General features: G+C 35.1%; 1 protein-coding gene across 1 annotated transcript in view; it reads left to right on the top strand.

Moving 5' to 3' along the window:
• Window positions 1-11,089: 11,089 nt before the first annotated feature.
• The window catches only part of DIP-alpha (Dpr-interacting protein alpha), a 28,500-nt gene continuing 18,632 nt past the window's right edge, over window positions 11,090-20,957 (top strand). Inside the window, exons 1-2 of the mRNA XM_036819942.3 lie at window positions 11,090-11,319; window positions 20,810-20,919. Coding sequence (XP_036675837.2) covers window positions 11,214-11,319; window positions 20,810-20,919 — 216 coding nt within the window. The 5' untranslated portion in view covers window positions 11,090-11,213. The remainder of the gene's footprint in view (window positions 11,320-20,809; window positions 20,920-20,957) is intronic.

Genomic DNA, 20,957 nt, shown 5'->3' with positions numbered 1-20,957 from the left:
TCATACCTCGTTGAGCTTGTTGCTTAATTTCCAATCTATTGGCATTCTAACCTGAAAATTTTTCATTTTTTGGCATTTTTCGAAAAAAAAGCGATGAAACCCCTACAAAAATTGCGAAAATTGGTCAAAAAATAAATTTTCATAAAAGTGATGAGGATCGTTAGCATATTAAGCAAGCTGCTCAAAATAGTCGGTCTTTTAGCTGTACGCCTTAAATTGGCTAAACTACGATGAAAAAACCGAAAAAAAATGTCGCATTTTTGGCAAAAATTTAAATTTCGTATTTTTGACAAAAATTTAAACCCTTTTTTTTCGCCAAAAAAATTCGGTTTTTTGGCTGCCATAACAAAAATATAGGTCAGGTTGAGGAATGTCATACCTCGTTGAGCTCGTTGCTTAATTTCCAATCTATTGGCATTCTAACCTGAAAATTTTTCATTTTTTGCCATTTTTCGAAAAAAAGTGATGAAACCCCTACAAAAATTGCGAAAATTGGTCAAAAAATAAATTTTCATAAAAGTGATGAGGATCGTTAGCATATTAAGCAAGCTGCTCAAAACAGTCGGTCTTTTAGCTGTACGCCTTAAATTGGCTGAACTACGATGAAAAAACCGAAAAAAAATGTCTCATTTTTGGCAAAAATCTAAATTTCGTATTTTTGACAAAAATGTAAACCTTTTTTTTCGCCAAAAAAATTCGGTTTTTTTGCTGCCATAACAAAAGTGTAAGTCAGATTGAGGAATGTCATACCTCGTTGAGCTTGTTGCTTAATTTCCAATCTATTGGCATTCTAACCTGAAAATTTTTCATTTTTTGCCATTTTTCGAAAAAAAGCGATGAAACCCCTACAAAAATTGCGAAAATTGGTCAAAAATAAATTTTTATAAAAGTGATGAGGATCGTTAGCATATTAAGCAAGCTGCTCAAAACAGTCGGTCTTTTAGCTGTACGCCTTGAATTGGCTGAACTACGATGAAAAAACCGAAAAAAAATGTCCCATTTTTGGCAAAAATCTAAATTTCGTATTTTCGACAAAAATGTAAACCCTTTTTTTCGTCAAAAATATTCGGTTTTTTGGCTGCCATAACAAAAATATAAGTTAGATTGAGGAATGTCATACCTCGTTGAGCTCGTTGCTTAATTTCCAATCTATTGGCATTCTAACCTGAAAATTTTTCATTTTTTTGCCATTTTTCGAAAAAAAGCGATGAAACCCCTACAAAAATTGCAAAAATTGGGTCAAAAAATAAATTTTCATAAAAGTGATGAGGATCGTTAGCATATTAAGCAAGCTGCTCAAAACAGTCGGTCTTTTAGCTGTACGCCTTGAATTGGCTGAACTACGATGAAAAAACCGAAAAAAAATGTCGCATTTTTGGCAAAAATTTAAATTTCGTATTTTTGACAAAAATTTAAACCCTTTTTTTCGCCAAAAAACTCGGTTTTTTGGCTGTCATAACAAAAATATAAGTCAGATTGAGGAATGTCATACCTCGTTGAGCTCGTTGCTTAATTTCCAATCTATTGGCATTCTAACCTGAAAATTTTTCATTTTTTGCAATTTTTCGAAAAAAAGCGATGAAACCCCTACAAAAATTGCGAAAATTGGTCAAAAAATAAATTTTCATAAAAGTGATGAGGATCGTTAGCATATTAAGCAAGCTGCTCAAAACAGTCGGTCATTTAGCTGTACGCCTTGAATTGGCTGAACTACGATGAAAAAAACCGAAAAAAAATGTCCCATTTTTGGCAAAAATCTAAATTTCGTATTTTCGACAAAAATTTAAACCCTTTTTTTCGTCAAAAATATTCGGTTTTTTGGCTGCCATAACAAAAATATAGGTCAGGTTGAGGAATGTCATACCTCGTTGAGCTCAGTTGCTTAATTTCCAATCTATTGGCATTCTAACCTGAAAATTTTTAATATTTTGCCATTTTTCGAAAAAAAGCTATGAAACCCCTACAAAAATTGCGAAAATTGGTCAAAAAATAAATTTTCATGAAAGTGATGAGGACGTTAGCATATTAAGCAAGCTGCTCAAAACAGTCGGTTTTTTAGCTGTACGCCTTGAATTGGCTAAACTACGATGAAAAAACCGAAAAAAATTTTCCCATTTTTGGCAAAAATCTAAATTTCGTATTTTCGACAAAAATTTAAACCCTTTTTTTCGTCAAAAATATTCGGTTTTTTGGCTGCCATAACAAAAGTATAAGTCAGATTGAGGAATGTCATACCTCGTTGAGCTTGTTGCTTAATTTCCAATCTATTGGCATTCTAACCTGAAAATTTTTCATTTTTTGCCATTTTTCGAAAAAAAGCGATGAAACCCCTACAAAAATTGCGAAAATTGGTCAAAAAATAAATTTTCATATAAGTGATGAGGATCGTTAGCATATTAAGCAAGCTGCTCAAAACAGTCGGTCTTTTAGCTGTACGCCTTGAATTGGCTGAACTACGATGAAAAAACCGAAAAAAAATGTCTCATTTTTGGCAAAAATCTAAATTTCGTATTTTTGACAAAAATGTAAACCTTTTTTTTCGCCAAAAAAATTCGGTTTTTTTGCTGCCATAACAAAAGTATAAGTCAGATTGAGGAATGTCATACCTCGTTGAGCTTGTTGCTTAATTTCCAATCTATTGGCATTCTAACCTAAAAATTTTTCATTTTTTGCCATTTTTCGAAAAAAAAGCGATGAAACCCTTACAAAAATTGCGAAAATTGGTCAAAAAATAAATTTTTATAAAAGTGATGAGGATCGTTAGCATATTAAGCAAGCTGCTCAAAACAGTCGGTATTTTAGCTGTACGCCTTGAATTGGCTGAACTACGATGAAAAAACCGAAAAAAAAATGTTCTCATTTTTGGCAAAAATCTAAATTTCGTATTTTTGACAAAAATTTAAACCTTTTTTTTGTCAAAAATAATTCGGTTTTTTGGCTGCCATAACAAAAATATAAGTCAGATTGAGGAATGTCATACCTCGTTGCTTAATTTCCAATCTATTGGCATTCTAACCTGAAAATTTTTCATTTTTTGCCATTTTTTCGAAAAAAAGCGATGAAACCCCTACAAAAATTGCGAAAATTGGTCAAAAAATAAATTTTCATAAAAGTGATGAGGATCGTTAGCATATTAAGCAAGCTGCTCAAAACAGTCGGTATTTTAGCTGTACGCCTTGAATTGGCTGAACTACGATGAAAAAACCGAAAAAAAATGTCGCATTTTTGGCAAAAATTTAAATTTCGTATTTTTGACAAAAATTTAAACCCTTTTTTTCGCCAAAAAAACTCGGTTTTTTGGCTGTCATAACAAAAATATAAGTCAGATTGAGGAATGTCATACCTCGTTGAGCTCGTTGCTTAATTTCCAATCTATTGGCATTCTAACCTGAAAATTTTTCATTTTTTGCAATTTTTCGAAAAAAAGCGATGAAACCCCTACAAAAATTGCGAAAATTGGTCAAAAAATAAATTTTCATAAAAGTGATGAGGATCGTTAGCATATTAAGCAAGCTGCTCAAAACAGTCGGTCATTTAGCTGTACGCCTTAAATTGGCTGAACTACGATGAAAAAACCGAAAAAAAATGTCCCATTTTTGGCAAAAATCTAAATTTCGTATTTTCGACAAAAATTTAAACCCTTTTTTTCGTCAAAAATATTCGGTTTTTTGGCTGCCATAACAAAAGTATAAGTCAGATTGAGGAATGTCATACCTCGTTGAGCTTGTTGCTTAATTTCCAATCTTTTGGCATTCTTACCTGAAAATTTTTCATTTTTTGCCATTTTTCGAAAAAAAGCGATGAAACCCCTGCAAAAATTGCGAAAATTGGTCAAAAAATAAATTTTCATAAAAGTGATGAGGATCGTTAGCATATTAAGCAAGCTGCTCAAAACAGTCGGTCTTTTAGCTGTACGCCTTAAATTGGCTGAACTACGATGAAAAAACCGAAAAAAAATGTCGCATTTTTGGCAAAAATCTAAATTTTGTATTTTTGACAAAAATGTAAACCTTTTTTTTCGCCAAAAAAATTCGGTTTTTTGGCTGCCATAACAAAAATATAAGTCAGATTGAGGAATGTCATACCTCGTTGAGCTCGTTGCTTAATTTCCAATCTATTGGCATTCTAACCTGAAAATTTTTAATTTTTTGCCATTTTTCGAAAAAAAGCGATGAAACCCCTACAAAAATTGCGAAAATTGGTCAAAAAATAAATTTTCATAAAAGTGATGAGGATCGTTAGCATATTAAGCAAGCTGCTCAAAATAGTCGGTCTTTTAGCTGTACGCCTTGAATTGGCTGAACTACGATGAAAAAATCGAAAAAAAATTTCGCATTTTTGGCAAAAATTTAAATTTCGTATTTTTGACAAAAATTTAAACCCTTTTTTTCGCCAAAAAAATTCGGTTTTTTGGCTGCCATAACAAAAATATAAGTCAGATTGAGGAATGTCATACCTCGTTGAGCTCGTTGCTTAATTTTCAATCTATTGGCATTCTAACCTGAAAATTTTTCATTTTTTGCCATTTTTCGAAAAAAAGCGATGAAACCCCTACAAAAATTGCGAAAATTGGTCAAAAAATAAATTTTCATAAAAGTGATGAGGATCGTTAGCATATTAAGCAAGCTGCTCAAAACAGTCGGTCTTTTAGCTGTACGCCTTGAATTGGCTGAACTACGATGAAAAAACCGAAAAAAAATGTCGCATTTTTGGCAAAAATCTAAATTTCGTATTTTCTACAAAAATTTAAACCCTTTTTTCGTCAAAAATATTCGGTTTTTTGGCTGCCTTAACAAAAATAAAAGTCAGATTGAGGAATGTCATACCTCGTTGAGCTCGTTGCTTAATTTCCAATCTATTGGCATTCTAACCTGAACATTTTTCATTTTTTCCCATTTTTCGAAAAAAAGTGAAATATATATTATATATATTTATATATATTATAGTAAAATCAAAGATTAAATTCTTTAAATTAAAATTATCTAATACCGCAATGGATGAAAAACAAACGATATGTATTTAAATTGAATGTAAGTTTTTTGTATTACCTACGTTTTTTAAAGAATTGTACTAAAGTGTTTTTGCTTTTACTCACAATAGCTACTGAGTATGGGCCATTCCTCATAGTGGGGCATCACTGTACCTGAGGGCTGTGAAATAAATCTCGCACAATAAGTTCGCTGGGCAGAAGACCGAGAGTAAACCCGTTGAAGAAAGCGCTGAAAGCACCAAAAGCAAATGACACGAGTCGGGGGAGAAAGAGACAGATACAGGCGGTGGTGAAAGAGACGGGGCGAACGGGGCACGGCGCAAAAATGCCCTTATCAGTTTCCTGTTTCCTGTCGAAAGTTTTCATATTTTTCGAGCGCCGCCGCGGCCAGCAACAACAATAAAAGTAAACAGCAAACGATGACAGCCATGCACTGAAACAAATGGTGTACTTTCATTGACGTTTTTATATCAATCAAATGGTTTTCAGGTAAAATACTTCCGACATTTTAATTTTATATTTTTTTAAGTTAATATATATTCTATTTAATAAACTATCGATGGTTGAAAATAGTTGTTAAGTTATTTTGGGAACAACTTACCTGTTTTTTTCTGTGCAGCTGACAACAAAGCAAAGCACACGGAAAGTGTTGCTATTTTTTACGCTTCGCTCCCGTTTGTTCTGCTGTTTCTTCTTCTTGTTCCACTGATAGTTCAGTTGCAGATATGTAGACATGGTAAAATGACATTTTAGATACCCTGTAGAAACTTAAAAAAAAAAATCTGGTTCTTAATTAAACTTTTTTTACAGAATCAATTTTGGTATCAAATAAAATAAAAACCAAACTTTTTCAGTCAAAAATATTTAATTTTTTAAATAACAACATCTTGTAAAAATGTTCTTTATAAAAAAGATTTTATAATCTCTGGTCTTGAATTAAACGTGTTAGTTTATTAAATAGCTTTAGAATTTTAATATAGGATATTAGGTTATTCTACCCTTTAGGTAAGCTCCTTATTCTTCAACTTCCTGTGCTTTCTTCTTTTTTGTGCCACTTTCTTCATTGTGGCTGTTTTTTTTTCTTTTTTTCAGCTTCACTTCAGCTTTTGATTTTGCCAAAGAGAGGGAGACAGAGATAAAGTGCGAGAGGGACGGGTGGCGACTGTAACCACAATAAAAAGCAGGAAATATTTAAACATTTTTCTTTTAGTTTTGCATGGCTGAGAGTGGAGTGGAAAATGGTGGAAAGGGGCGGCATTTTCACACTTATTGTCAGATTTTGTTTTGTTGCGGTCTGCCCCTTCTGCTTCTTCTTGTGAAATGACGCACAGCCGAGAGATAACACGTCGGTGGGTGTAGTTTTTATGGTGGCCAACAGTGTTGCCGGTCCCTGGAGCAAAAAAGCTAGGATGCCCTTAATAAACCGCAGAAAACATTTAGATTTCACCGGAACTATAGTTATATTAAAACTATCTTGTAAATATGAGCTTAGATATGTTCCCCAAGTGAAAAACATTTATTTATATTTATTTAAAAAACAAATTTCATGGAAACGTATAATCAGATTCTATATTACAAAATAAAAAGATAATTAATAGTTTTTTTATTTTTTAAAATTTATTTCGATATATTGTGTAAAATAAAGCTGAATAGACCACAGATTGTTGTGCATTTTCAGAGGGGCAATGCGGAGCATATGCTGTGCTCTCAATTTGTTTTGCCTTTTGTCTGCCCTGATGACGTTCTTCAATTCACAGGATATGTTCATAATTCTGTAAGGACCCACACTCACATGTAGCCTTTAGTACCGCCCACTTTTCCAGCTTTTCGGCGCTAAAGGCGACAGTTAACATGGGAATATGGATGCCAGATAAACGGAGCACTCATCAACGTTCAACGAGCGGAGGAAAATGGAAAATGGTCTGGGAAAAAAAGGAGCACATCCGCATGTGACCCCATATGTGGGCCAAACTAAGGGAGCTTTGTGCCACCAATTTATCAATTTGCTACCAATTGATTTATTAAAATTAGAGCAAGAAAATGTGTTCAAAATGTGTAGTATGTGAATCAAGAAAGTATAAATCAGTAAGCATCAAATTAATTGAAAATAAATTATAAAGAATGTTTTAAGTGCTGTACAAGCATTTTACCTCATACATCTTACAAACCGCAGGTGGTCATTGACAAACCTTGACTTTATATCCTTGCTTACAGTCCATCCCTGAATTTGTTTTTATTTGTTCAGCAGCGAAACCAATTTCGCCGATAATTTGACATTTTTCGTCATAATATACCCAATACCATGTGCCATTTCATTATCCATCGATCCCGAGGTGTGCGAAATTCAACGAGCACGTAGTGTCTGAAAAATATTGATATGTGTGTTTGTGTATGGCAACTGAATTTGCATATGCATGGGTGTGGGAGTGATGGTTCCTGTTCGTGTTTGACAATAAGTTTGTGGATCTGCTCTCCTTTTCCTTCCCTTTGTGTAATGCGAGTAACACTTATCAAAAGTTTGTCGCTAACACATGCAAATTGAAATGTGCGATTTACACAGGACACAGTCACACCTACGCAGCATCACATCTACTCACATGCACATTTGGTCACACTGTTGTCGCTTGTTCGCAGTGTTGTTTTTGCCATTGTTGTCGCACACGTACGCGACACATGCAGCTGCTTTCTGCCGCCTTCGTCCTCCCTTCGTCGTCCTGCCACCCCCATTCGTCCTTGTCTACATGGCCTCCAACTTTCGCCCCCTTTAACACCTAACAACCAAAGAAAAAGCTGGATTTTTCAGGTCCTTTTTGGGGCTACGGAAATACCGTTTATTTTATTTATATTTTATTAGGCCTTCTATATATATAAATTTCAAGGATACTTTAAAAAGGAAATAAACCCAATGTAAACGATTATGTAGAAAGGAATATGGTTTTATCTTAAATATATACGAAATATTTACCAAAAACTTTCTTTATTTTAAATATACAATTATAAGGTATACCCGCAGCCAATGTATATGCCCCCACTCATCCGCTTCCAGGATATGCCAGGATATTGTAGTCGCTGCATACTTATTACAGCTCCAGCAGGTGTCTGCCAGACAAGGACGAAAGGGGGGGTTTTCAAATTCAAAATTCACACACACCTGGCCCCATCTTCGCCCAGAATTTTCCCTTTTGTGTGGGGTACTTGGAACACGAGTTTTAGAAACAAAAGTTTTGGTTTTGGTTTCTTCGTTGTCCCAGAAGTTTTCTTGGAAAAGTGGAGGAAAAAGAGCAGGATTAGTTAACCATGTGTGTTGGCGAGGACTTATTTGTGCCCCATTGTAAAGGTGTTAATAATCCCGAAATGAAATTGGGGTTTAGGAACTGAGATCCTGAAAGTCTTCAGTTCAAAAAGACATTGACCTGAAGAAAACCTCTAATGTCCTAGGGGTAATATTGTATTTTTTCAGTTATCACATTTAGTGTTAAAATTTTGAAGATCACAAATGATTTTAACATTCTAAATATGTGTAATCGGTCCTATAAGCTCTTTTGATTAATTAATATAATAAAAATGAGAATATAAAATATATATATTAAACATTCTCATTTAAATGTCACTTGAGAAAAGAAAATTCGGATCATCTTCAAAGCTTTATAGGGGTTCTGATTTAACTAAATCCGCTTCACCAACTTTTTCCTCACACTTGCCCCGATTTTCTTCGTTTTTCTCCGCTTTTCCTGCGGATAATTGCCGAAAAGTTTTCGTCGTGGCATTCAAGGAATCGCACTTTGATTTGTTGCAGCGCATTTCAGCTGATGGCGGAGCAGCTGCAATTCATTTAAGCGGATCGGGTGGTAAAAATTGCATAATGGCATAATTATGCCTTAGCGAAAATCCCCCAACTCATCAGGAAAAGTCGGCGGCGTAATTGAGTTATTTAGCGGAAAAGTTGAAGGCACTATCCACAATTTAAGATGACTGGCATCCGCTGACATCCAGAATCTAGCGTCTATTGGATAATTAAGCCATTTTGTGGCAGCTTTGACAGCCCTGACTTTCGGTCCTGTCACATCCTGGCCAAGGAATTTGCGACGCCTCCAAGGACCAAAAGAACTGACAGTTAAAGTTCAATTAAATTCCAGTGCAATCTTCCTATTTTCCCGACATTGAAGTATTGAAAATTATGTCAATTGGGATTTCGATTGGGATTGTGTCGCCTGCTTATCTGACAGAATGCAGAATGCAATTCGAAACTTTTTCCGCCCATCGCCGGGAAAGTTGCTCCTTTCGATGAAAATTGGTTGGTGTGAGGTTGGGCGGTTGATCAACCACCGAATGTCAGCTGGAGGCCAGTTCGAAACGGACAACTTATGAGGACCTCGCGTAAAAGTAATTGGCCATGAATATGCGAAAACCGAAAATGATTCATACATATTTGTACAAAATATACACACATCAGAGATTTAACAACAGAGGTTGGTTAACAAATAAATGGTCGGGAATCAGGACTTTTGTTTTATTCTTAAACTTACTATTTTATCAGATATTCAGTTGTATTTTATTTAAAGCCTGAATAAGATAAAAAGATAGAATATGATTATTATGATTACTTTACACTTGTTGTAATAAATACATCAGAGATATATTTAATAGTTTTGTTACATTTAAAACGAAATGAGAAATATTTGTATAACCAATTTAAGATACGCTGCTACTTACACAAACAGAAATATTCAGGTACATTGTTCTTGAATTGAGAACATCGTTCTTTTGGTATCAATGTTCTCAATATTAGAACGAAATGGTGAGAAGAGAAAAGTTAAATTGAGTTTATGTAACAACTTTTTAATAAGTATACACTACTGGTTGGACTATTTAGTAATTGAGATATAAAATGTAAGTACCGCCAATTCAACTTGATTCAAGAACAATAAAAACATTTTCACCTTCAAAAATGTCGTTATATTTTTAAGAACATTTTCAACTCAGATGAGAACATCAGAACTCTCTCTGTGTAGTTTTTTTTAATGTTAAGAGGATGAAGATATATTTTTAAAGTCATTAAATGCTTGCTACTGAAAAAGTCTTGGAAGTAACTTAGGATATTTCCAAAGAATAATCTTATCTCATGCATAAAAACAAAGTGAACTGAGTAAAGGGATATATTTTAAGATATATTTTTTAAGGGATATTAAATAGTAAAGGAATATATTTTAAGATACTTATATTTCTGTCCTTATAAAATCTGTCTAACCAGCTTTGTGGGAATAATACCTATGCTGAAAGTAAACCAAAATATTTGACAATAGTAATTAATAAAGTCAAAATAGATCCTTAATCGGGACTTATTGGAATAAGGATGTATTTTGGCACATTTATGACATAGAAAGGCTTCAGGAAATCCACACATAATACTAGCCTGACCTTAGATACTCATAAATGGTGAGTCCCAGTGACCTGGGCCAATCTCCAGCCCATCAGAACTGGCGCCCTACCGTCACTCCAGGTTTGACGCTGTGGTCGCAGGAGATTCTGGCCGTGATTCCGATTCTGGCAGGCGGTGGCGAAGTGCCACCACAGCTTGTAGCAATTGTCGTACCATTTGTCAGACGAATGCGGACGACACTCCTCCTCCGAAGGACACGGCGCCTGCGCCGCCAGGACCTCCCCCCGCCGGCACCATCGAGCCATGGGTTCCACCACGTGCCCGCCACGTGGATCGCATGCGGCACATGGTGGACGGCGTTCGATTCGAACATCCACTTCGACAATTGGCAACGAGGCTTCGTCACCGGGCACTTCGGGGCGCCGGTTCGGATTTACAGTATCCAACGGCTAACGGTTACGACGCCACTTCGTGCGGCCTCGTCCCCCATTCGTATCCTTTCGGGACGGTCGGCCACTTCGTTCTAGGTCGTTTCGGAGGAGGCCGCAGGATGCTTGTTCCGGCGGCTGCATCTTCAGTTGATCAACGGCGGCGCTGTCGGCTGGTTGAAAAACGGTCTAACGGAACTCGAATCCTGTCGCAAGGTCCTCTCGCAACGTCGCTGCTAACACGGATTGTTCGCGTCCTTAAAATATTAATTAAAAATAATATAAAAAAAATAAAAGAAAAACATTATAACACGCACATTTGAGTGAATATTTTTTTATTGAATTTTTTCTGTGCAGTGAATCTGTTCTGTTCGCGTGCCGATCGCAAATGTCGCAGCGGAATTGTTGATACCAAATGCGAATCACGGCGAATCGGTTATTTCGGAATTCTCCACTCGCCACGTTCGATCGGAATGGCAAAATGCTAGTCCACCTGCTGATCGTCGTTTCGCTCCTGGAAGGTAAAAGGATCGAAAGAGTAACGAAAAACAAGCACAAAAAAATTATTCTTGAAACTTTGCAAATCTTAAGTGTTTTTAAATACATTTCCTGAAACTAAAATGTGGGGATATGTAAGAAAAAAACAGAAGCAGTCAATAAAGGTTGAATTTAAAAATTAAATGAATTTTGAATTTTTCAATCAAACTTAGACAATTTTCTATTTAATTGTTAAGTAAAGCAAATATGTTTGTCAAATCTTTAGATGCTTTTGAATCCTATAATTCAAGTCAAAAAAACTAAACCTTATTTTATCCAAATGGATTGGTCCCTTCTTAAAATTGTGTGCTGCCAAGACTAACATACTTTACAAGATTCGATAAAAATTTAAAAAAATTATAAATATTTTTCCGAATTTGTAAAACAAATTAGATGGACATTATAGAAATATAGAAACTGTCAATCATTTCTGCTACCTAACCAAAAATTTAAAGGTGTTTTTATAACTAAAACTCTGCGTTCAATTTGGTAAAAAAGAACAGTGAAAAAAAAATACATAATTTAAACCTGAAAGGGTAAACCTTTTTTGCGCATTTAAATGTGGCTTAGAAATTGATCGGAAACCCGAAAAAAAAGAATAAACAATAGTTTAATTTTTGTAGGCACTATCAATTTTGTAAAACGAGAAATTTATTTCTTTCGCACTTAGTGGCTTAAATTGTAATTATCGTCATACTTTTTCTCGGTCAGTTTATTTACAACCTTTTCATCAACAAAAAATATTAAAAAACTCTATTAAATATCAGCAAATAAACGGAATTCCTAAAACTGAATAAATCAATGAGTATATTTTTTCATAAAAAAAATAACATTTATGAAATTAAAGTTTCAAAGACCTTAAGCCTACAACATTCTGGAAAAAACAATTTTTAGTTAAAATTCTGTTTTCAATTTTATAAAACCGAATCATAACTTTATTTTTTTTTTTTTAATACCTGTGCTAAACGTGGTAATTGCCATTTCTTAAAAAGGTACCATTTTTTAATAAAGCAAAATTTATTGCCTTAAAACTTTTCATATTTGGAATGCAAAAAAGCCTTAAATATATCATTTTTTATGAAGTATAATTGTTTATAAAAAAGAAATACAAAAAAAAAATTTACAAAATTTGAAAGATTTTGAAGTTTTAACGTGAAAAAAATATGTTCAATGCAAAAGATTAAATAATTTGGCTTCAATATTGACAAGATGATAAAATAAATACAGCATTAGCTTTGTCAAACAAAGTCTGACTTCAATATTGGCTAGTTAACAAAATAAATGCAGTATAAGCTGCATACACCTAAATAAAATGCACTTTCATGCAATAATTATGAAAATTGATACAAATGGTTTTAAATTAATTTATATTTAAACATTTTCCGTGGAAGCAGGGAATTAACATGGGAAAAAGCAGATCTTGTCAGTGGGCTGGCTTCCGGCCAGATCCGTTTGAACAGGGCTTACGGGAGATATCGGGGGTTAATCAGGGGCTTATCGGGGCCTCTCTCCGCCTGAGTGCAACCCTGTAATCAGTGTTGTGCAGCGTCGGACAGGAAACGGAAATCGGACGGACGCATCCCGGCGGGCAATTGAACGCAAACCGACTTGATAATTGTTTCGCCGTAATGCGAGTCTATTAAACACCCCACGTTGGAGAGCGGGAAAATCGGGCGATTAATAACTGCTGGAGACTGCTTAATGCACTGTCATGGCTACCATTCTGCATTTCGCATTTCGCATTTTGCGCACTGCATTGTTGCCATTGCCAATTGCCATTTGGCATTAAAACGTATAAATAACAAACAAATAAATAAATAAACAAAAGACAACGGGCAACATCGAAAACTGAAAACTGAAAACTGAAAACTGCAAACTGAACACTGAACACTGGCCATTCAATGGCGATTTAATTGACTCGCTCACTGACTCACTCATCCACTTTACATTTACATTCACATTTGGCGAGCTGATCCTTTTGATATCACGATTCGTGCCAAAGGGATTGTACAGTATGTTGCAAAACTATAGAGCGGCTTATAAATGCATTTTGGCCCATTTAAATATAGAGCTTATCGCTTTTTTCCCGATTAAAATGCTATTAAATAACATGTTTTAAGTCAAGCGAAAAAGTTTACAAAAAAATGTTAAAATTTTTAAATAAAACTATTTCCAGCAGTCGCATAATTTAGCGACACACTGTCTGCTCGCTCAATTGTGCGCACATATTTCCCGCCTCATTTTAATTGTGTAAAAATTATGCTTTCACCTTGCCCAGTTTCCCCGCGTTTACAGCGATTTTCCCCGGCATTTTCCTCACCTGGCCGGCGGTGATTGTCGGCCCAATTGTCTGCCCGTCGTCTGATAATTGTAAAAAATGAAGTGCCAAATTGTTCACGTCGGCGCGACAATCACAAATACTTTCCTTCCTCGCATTAAATATTTACGGCGCGGTCTTTATTGTTTGCGATTCGTTCTAAAAACAGTTGGCCCTTTGTTTTTATTCCCCAGCCGATGCGGTTAAATGGTATCATTAATTTTGATTTGCGCGGGGCTTTCAATGCTCCGAGGTATGGGATTCGTCCTTTTAATGGCTAGTAAACCAAACTAATTTGGAAATCAGCCGCTATATGGCTCCACAGCAATTTAATTGACCGGCCACTACTTATAACTGCTTACATTATTATAAGAAAAACTCATGTTAAAATTCGGTCTACTTAATTTAGAAGAGAATATATTTTTAAATGTCTACTGCAATCTACTGAATTTAGAACGGAATATAAATTTAAATGGCTCGAATATTATACTAGCTTTTGGATTGGTAGTAATATAGGCTAACCTCTCCAATTTTAAGTTAAAAATAATTTCTTGGCTATCTAAAATATAAATAAAAAACCTAAATACATTATAAGCATATACAAGTTTTTAGATTAATATAACCCATTGCTAATTTCCAAGTTGAATAAAAACATCTTATAAGTTCTTGGGCCAAGAATCTTGGCTAAATAAAATATAATCAAAATAACTACATTTATTTGCAACACAAATATGTTAACCGCGAATTCTGAAGAGATTATATATTTAAATGGCTTATATTTTATACAAGTTTTTAAACTGATAGTACCTATTTCCATGTAAAAATAAATTACAAGTTTTCAGATTAATAAAACCTACTGCCATGTAAAAAACATCTCATAAGTTCTTGGCTTAATAAAATATAATCCAAATAACTACATTTTTTTGAAACACAAATATATTAAACGCCTTTTGGCAAATAAAATATAATTAGAGTAACTAATCTTATTTAAAAAATAATTTACAAGTTTTCAGATTAATAAAACCTATTGCCATGTGAAATATACTTGCATCTCAATGTAAAGTTAAATAAAAACATCTCAAAGTTTTTGGCTAAATAAAATATAATCAAAATAACTTAATCTATTTGAAGCACAAATATGTTAGACATGAGTTCAGAAATGATGGGAAAACCAGCGCATAAGCTGTCGGCTCTTTGGATCCAAATCTATAATTTTACATGTGTCAATGGTGCGAAAACCCCCCGACGAAGCCGCAAAAAAGTGCGACTAGTACCATGACTATTCCCATAAAGTTGATAATTATGCATGGACGTGGCCCACGCCTCGTCCGGGGCCCGCATAAATATTAAATACATGCAGATGTGCATATTTAAAGCACTTAAATCACGGCAAACAATAATTCCCATGCGACGATAATGCCGCAGATGGGTTGTAGGATGTTGTACGATGCAGCTGATAATGATAAACACAAAAGTGAAAATAATTTTCAATTACAGCAACATTAATAACCGATAATAATCCTAAGCAAATATAATGTGCATGTGTGTGCGTTTGTTTGCTGTGTGTGCATATCAATGATATGCAAATTAATTGCCAAATAGGACACATCGTCCGTGAGACCACCCAATCCGCCCACCCACCGAAATGCCCCCACCGGATGTGAAATGTAAGCTAAACCGCAATATGGCCAAATGGCGGGAGCGAGATAGCGCCATTAATGGCCATTTTGTTGCTGTCCCCCGAGTGACTTAATTGATACCAACAACACCGGCACTAGCCATGATTTTTATGCACGGGAACACAATACGAAACAGTCCACTCCAGTATTTATTTTTTTTTTAATTATATGTTGTTAGTAGTTATCAACCATAAATATCATTATGATGAAACACAATTCTGTTGCCATATTTTCTTTATTTAAATTCTACTTTGATGCTGTAACTATGAACCTTCACCTATGAACTTATTTTGATAAAGGGTGGCAGCGAATTTAGTAACATTGAAGTTTGTGCACAGAAAATACGAAATATTCCGTAGAAATAATTATTTGTTACTGAAAGTATTAAATTCTTGTTTGGTATAATAACTATGAACCTTCAATATTATAATGATTAAGATGGCAGCGAAATCAGTAACCATGAAAAAATATTCCATTGTAATATTTATTTTATTTCATTTATTAAATTATATTTTGTTATTATATTGATGAACCTTCAATATTAATATAAAAAAGGAGGGCCAGCGAAATCAATAACTATGGTTTTTATGCACGAAAAAACAATACGAAATATTTCATTGCAATGTTTGTTTTTATTTAATTTAATTTATTTAAATTATATTTTGGTATAAGCCAAATCAGTAACCATGATTTTTTACGAAAATGCACAACATAAAATATTCACTTGCAAAAAAACATACATTTATATCTATTAATTTTAATAAAATACAATTTTGTTAATATAATTAATGAACAAGTTTGAAGGTGTATAAAAGTATGCATTGAACTAAATATTATCTTACATACTTTTAGGCATGCTTCAAAGTAAATTTATAAACCCTTCTCCGGCAACTGCAAATTAAATTTTAAAAAGATCGTCATATCACAGACCAGTTTTTCCCTGTGCATATACACTCTTTTATTATTTTTTTAAGTCTTAACTTTCAAGTCCCTTTATCCTGCATTTATTCACGTTTTTTTCGTCGTCGGTTCTTCGGCTTTTAGCGCCTGCGGTCAGTGGGAAAAGCCGCAGACGGAGTTACTAGTTTTTTCCCAGCTTTTCCTGCGAGGAAAGTTGCTCCATGCCAAAAAATGCGCGTAATTTGTAATTAATTATATGTGACGCCCAAGGAATAAAATCCGAAAATGGGTGAAAAAAACGGATATTGAAGTTACAGAATCACAAGAGGATTAAAGGTCGAAAAGGTTTTACGGTAGATACGAATAAAAAATACTAATGCCAGCATAAATATATAAAATAACACCATTTTACAAGGACTTACAAAAGGTTTAATAAAAATGGAAATTTTAATTTAATAAACAAAATTTTTTTCTTTGACATGCAATGTGTTATTGGGTAAAAAAGGCTAAGATCTAGGCAACATTTTTATGTTTTCCCACAAAGTGTCACTTAACCTCAAATAATATAGAAGAAATACGAAGATTGTTCCGTCTTTTTCAACAGAAAACTTTCTCAATTAAAGTGAAACCCTTTTCAAAAGCACAAAAAATATAACACAAAAGTGTGAAACAGAAATCAAGACACAATTAATTGCGTGACATTTGTGGGGGGGTCAAAAGGGGAAAAGCCGAGAAATTTAAATTGAATTTCTGCGCAAGAAAAAAAGGAGGGAAATTGGCAGTAGTTCAGCCGACGACGATTTGTAAAAATGCTAATTTCAATGCCAACCGACAGTCATTTGCAGGCATCTCCTTGTTTTTCCCCTTATTTTTGTGTTTCGCCTCCCAAGTCATTTGTTTGTCTTGGCCAAAACTTGACTTTAAGACAACCCCAGTTTGTTGTATTTAAGTTTGGTGTCGGACCCAAGTCCGAGATTCGAATCCCACTCTGTTTGCCTTTCAAATTTGCCATTATCACCTATCATTGGTGCTTTGCCACTGGATTTGTGGGCCTGTTCAAGTGTGAGGCCATAAAAAGCGAACGGCCAAGGAAAAGGTGACATCATGCAGTGAGAGAAATGTTTTCGATTTGTTACAAAATCTCTCAATTGGCTTAATTTAGAAAAAAAATATTTAAATATTTTTTTTACCTATATAAGCTATTTCAAAGTTGGTTTTCAAAGACGTGGCCCTAAAAAAATATAGTCCGATTTTAAATTGGCATACCACTAATTTTTTATAGAATCTATATAATCAGTATACGTACAAAGGTATATTTTGCCTCATTTAAAATTTTATTAAAATTATTATATTGGACTTTTTTTGATGATCCAAAATCATTATTATAGACCACTCTTTTAAAGTTCTTTAGAATGTCCTTAGTTTCATACTATTTTAAAGGAATCGGAAATCAAACATTATTTTTGTACAATTTAGTTTTCACTCCCCTGTTTCAAATATTTTTAGACTATTTTCTCAGAGTGCCAAAATCAAAGTTGTTGGTCCCCAGTTCCAGTCCCCACTGTCATTCCCATGCAGATTGGCATCTTTGTATCGAACCGTGTGTGTTCACCTTGCCACCCACACATACGTAAATACATATAAGAGGTATATATAAAACCACCCAGCCACCCAAAACTAATACCTTTCCTTGCTTAACTTTTGCCAATGTCCTTAGCCATAAATTTGCTTCGGCAAATCCTCATTGTCGTTGTGTGATTTAAACTTTTTCCCCGAGTAAATGCGAAAATGCGAACAGGAGCCTCGGGATGTGAGCCAAAAATTGACAGGACTGCTCGGTATGGTGGGGCCGAAAATTGAAATGAAGGCGGAGATTTATGAGGCGGGGGACCTGGATTTTGGATTTCGGATTTTGGATGTTGGATTTTGAGTGGACGAAAGTCGGGGGTTAATCGACTCTGGCTTGGCTTCTGAAAATGCCCGGCAGAAAGGCTCCAAGGAGGCTGACCCACGACCAGTAGTCAGGCCAAAGTTCACAAGCAACTGGGTGGTGGGAGGTGTTTTTCCAGGGGGGGGTGACAAGTTCATTGGGATTGGCACAATGCTGGAAAACATCTTCGCATGCTTGCAGACTCTACGACAGATTGACAAACAAGCCGCAGTCAGCCAAGCAGCAACAGCATTTGCCATTTGCCTTTTGCCTTTTGCCAGAGGATAGGGAGAGAGGGGTTGCCGCAAGCCAGGCTCCACTGTACTGTCCGCACCCACAACACTTTGGCTTTAGGGTGGCCCTTCCCCGCCGAGTGGTTGCCGACTTCCTAAAACCGAATCTCCGAGCTTTCTGCACTCAAAACTTAATCCAAGTATATTGTTTAGAAATAAATGGGAGCACTATTTGTCAATTCAACAGATTTTAAAAACATATTTAAAAACGTCTTAATATATAAACAATTACTTTACTTATGCCATAAAGAAATACAAAATTGATCAATTATTTATCCACTTAAACAATACAAGTTTTCTGCAAAACTAAATTTTTTTGCTATTGTAGCTTCACTTACGAGTAAATGCATTTATTATGATTTTAAAAAATCAATTAATCCACCAATAAAATCTTTCATAAAAGCCAAACACTTTCCGCATACTTTAAATGCAGCTATAAATTGTTCTTTGTTAATACAGCCATTGTTTCTCACTCACGACTTTGCGGGCTATTCAACATCGAATTTGCCAATAAATCAATAATGAATTCAATCAATTCGGTCCCGAACTAAATGCGTTGCAGCAATTAATCCAGCAATGAATTTATTCACTTGCCCACACAAACTTGCTGGAATATTTTTAGCTTGTGGCCTGCAAGTAGATTATCCAGATTATCAACTGTAGAACTTCCTGGGACTCCGTTTTGCATTTGGCAGGCACACAGAGTCACCGAAAGTGCGATAAATCATGCCTTTGGCCAATTGAGTCAATTCAGCACATTCCTCAGTACATCTCGCCCTACACTTTACATATATATATATATATATAGGGATATATATTTCTACACACAATATTCGGGCCCGATCCCCGGCAATCCGTTCGTGAGCCAACGGTACTGTCTATAAATATTTAAATTTCAAGTTTGCCAAAAGTTTTTTGCATGCATTACGATGATGTAGACGTCGGTGGAGGGGCTTTCGGGGGATTTTGCGGCCAGGACAGCCGGGACAGTCGTGCGTGGCTGCTGCTGTCTGGTGAAGCCCCTCGATCCACTCCACCCATTAGTCCTGACTAACCTCCTTCGGTTCCATTATTTTTTCCATGCCCCTCCAAGGGGTCCCTCGGCTTCTATGATAGGTTGAGATCGACTCTATCGGAAGTTTCATTTTTAATTTGTATCAATTTTCATTATTAAGACACTGCTACTTTTTTTAGGTTTTCTATATGTTTAAGAAAAATATCAGAAAAGACCATAATTTGTTTTTTAAATAATCCTTTAGAAATATTTTATATGACAATTCATATTTTTGAGAAAGTAATCAGAAATGCAGAACAAATTCCTATTGGTCTTATAAATAATGTTAAACAAAATCATGGATAAGAGTTAATTAAATCTTTCCCAAATAAATATTATTCTTAAATTTATTTAAGAAAGAATTCAGGAATGGACAATAATTTTCCTATGATTTTATAATTGATCCTCTAAACACATTTTAGTCGACAATTAATCAAATATGATTTTCATATTTACTTGAAAAAGATATTATACATTGGTTTTTTAAATAATTCTCTAGATACATTTATTATAATAATGTAATATAATATTTTTAATAACAATTTAAATACGCTGGAGTTTAATTTAATGAGAAATTGTAAATGCAATTGTACAAGTACTGAAAATAAAATTAATTAAGGGGCTTTCACAAGTAAATATCTCACAATAATCCAATATATTTCATTGAATAAAATATCCTTATATACCTAGAGTTAATAGGTAGTGTATTTATCCTGTTGACTATTTTACTCACACTTCCGGATTTTTTCCTTTTTGCGTTTACGGCCTGGAAAACTTTTTTGCAGCACTTGCAAGTGAAATGTTTGATTTTCGATGATTCAATAAATTATTTATATTTGCGTGTGCCCCCCTTCTCATGCCCATGCCCATGCCCATTTCCATTTCCATTCGTAACCGTATCCGTATCCGAACTTTTGTCCGCACTCCGGATTCTCGTTTCCCGGAGAGCCGGAGTGCCGTAGTCGTAGTGCAGCCGGATGTCGATCTTCAATTAGCCGCCGCAGCTCTTTAAATTGTCTGCCGCCGGTCGTCTGGCACAGTTAAGTTGTTGGCAAGGCCGGAGTGCAGTGGGTGGATAGGTGGATGGGTGGTTTTGGGGCACATTTAAAAACGATAAATCACGGACTTTTTGGCAGGCGCAACATGGGAGGTGGGGCTGCTGCTTTTGGGTGGTTATTTCGCGGGAATGCATTGCCAGTGAACTGGCGCGATATCATTAACTGCCACACACCCATGCACACCCATACACACACCGCTGAGCTCTAATCTCGCCCCTGTTTTTTTCCTTTTCGTCCTTGCAGCCATTGGCGCCTTTCAGCCGGAGTTCGTGGAGAGCATTTCCAACGTGTCCGTGGCCGTCGGACGCGATGCAACCTTCACGTGTCACGTGCGACGTTTGGGCGGCTATCGGGTAAGTCAACAGTTAAGGGTACACTCTTAAAAAAACCG

Source organism: Drosophila suzukii, chromosome X (assembly GCF_043229965.1).
Source record: "Drosophila suzukii chromosome X, CBGP_Dsuzu_IsoJpt1.0, whole genome shotgun sequence".
NCBI lineage: Eukaryota > Metazoa > Arthropoda > Insecta > Diptera > Drosophilidae > Drosophila > Drosophila suzukii.
Note: the sequence above shows the minus strand (reverse complement) of the source record. Positions and strands in the feature narration are given on the sequence as shown.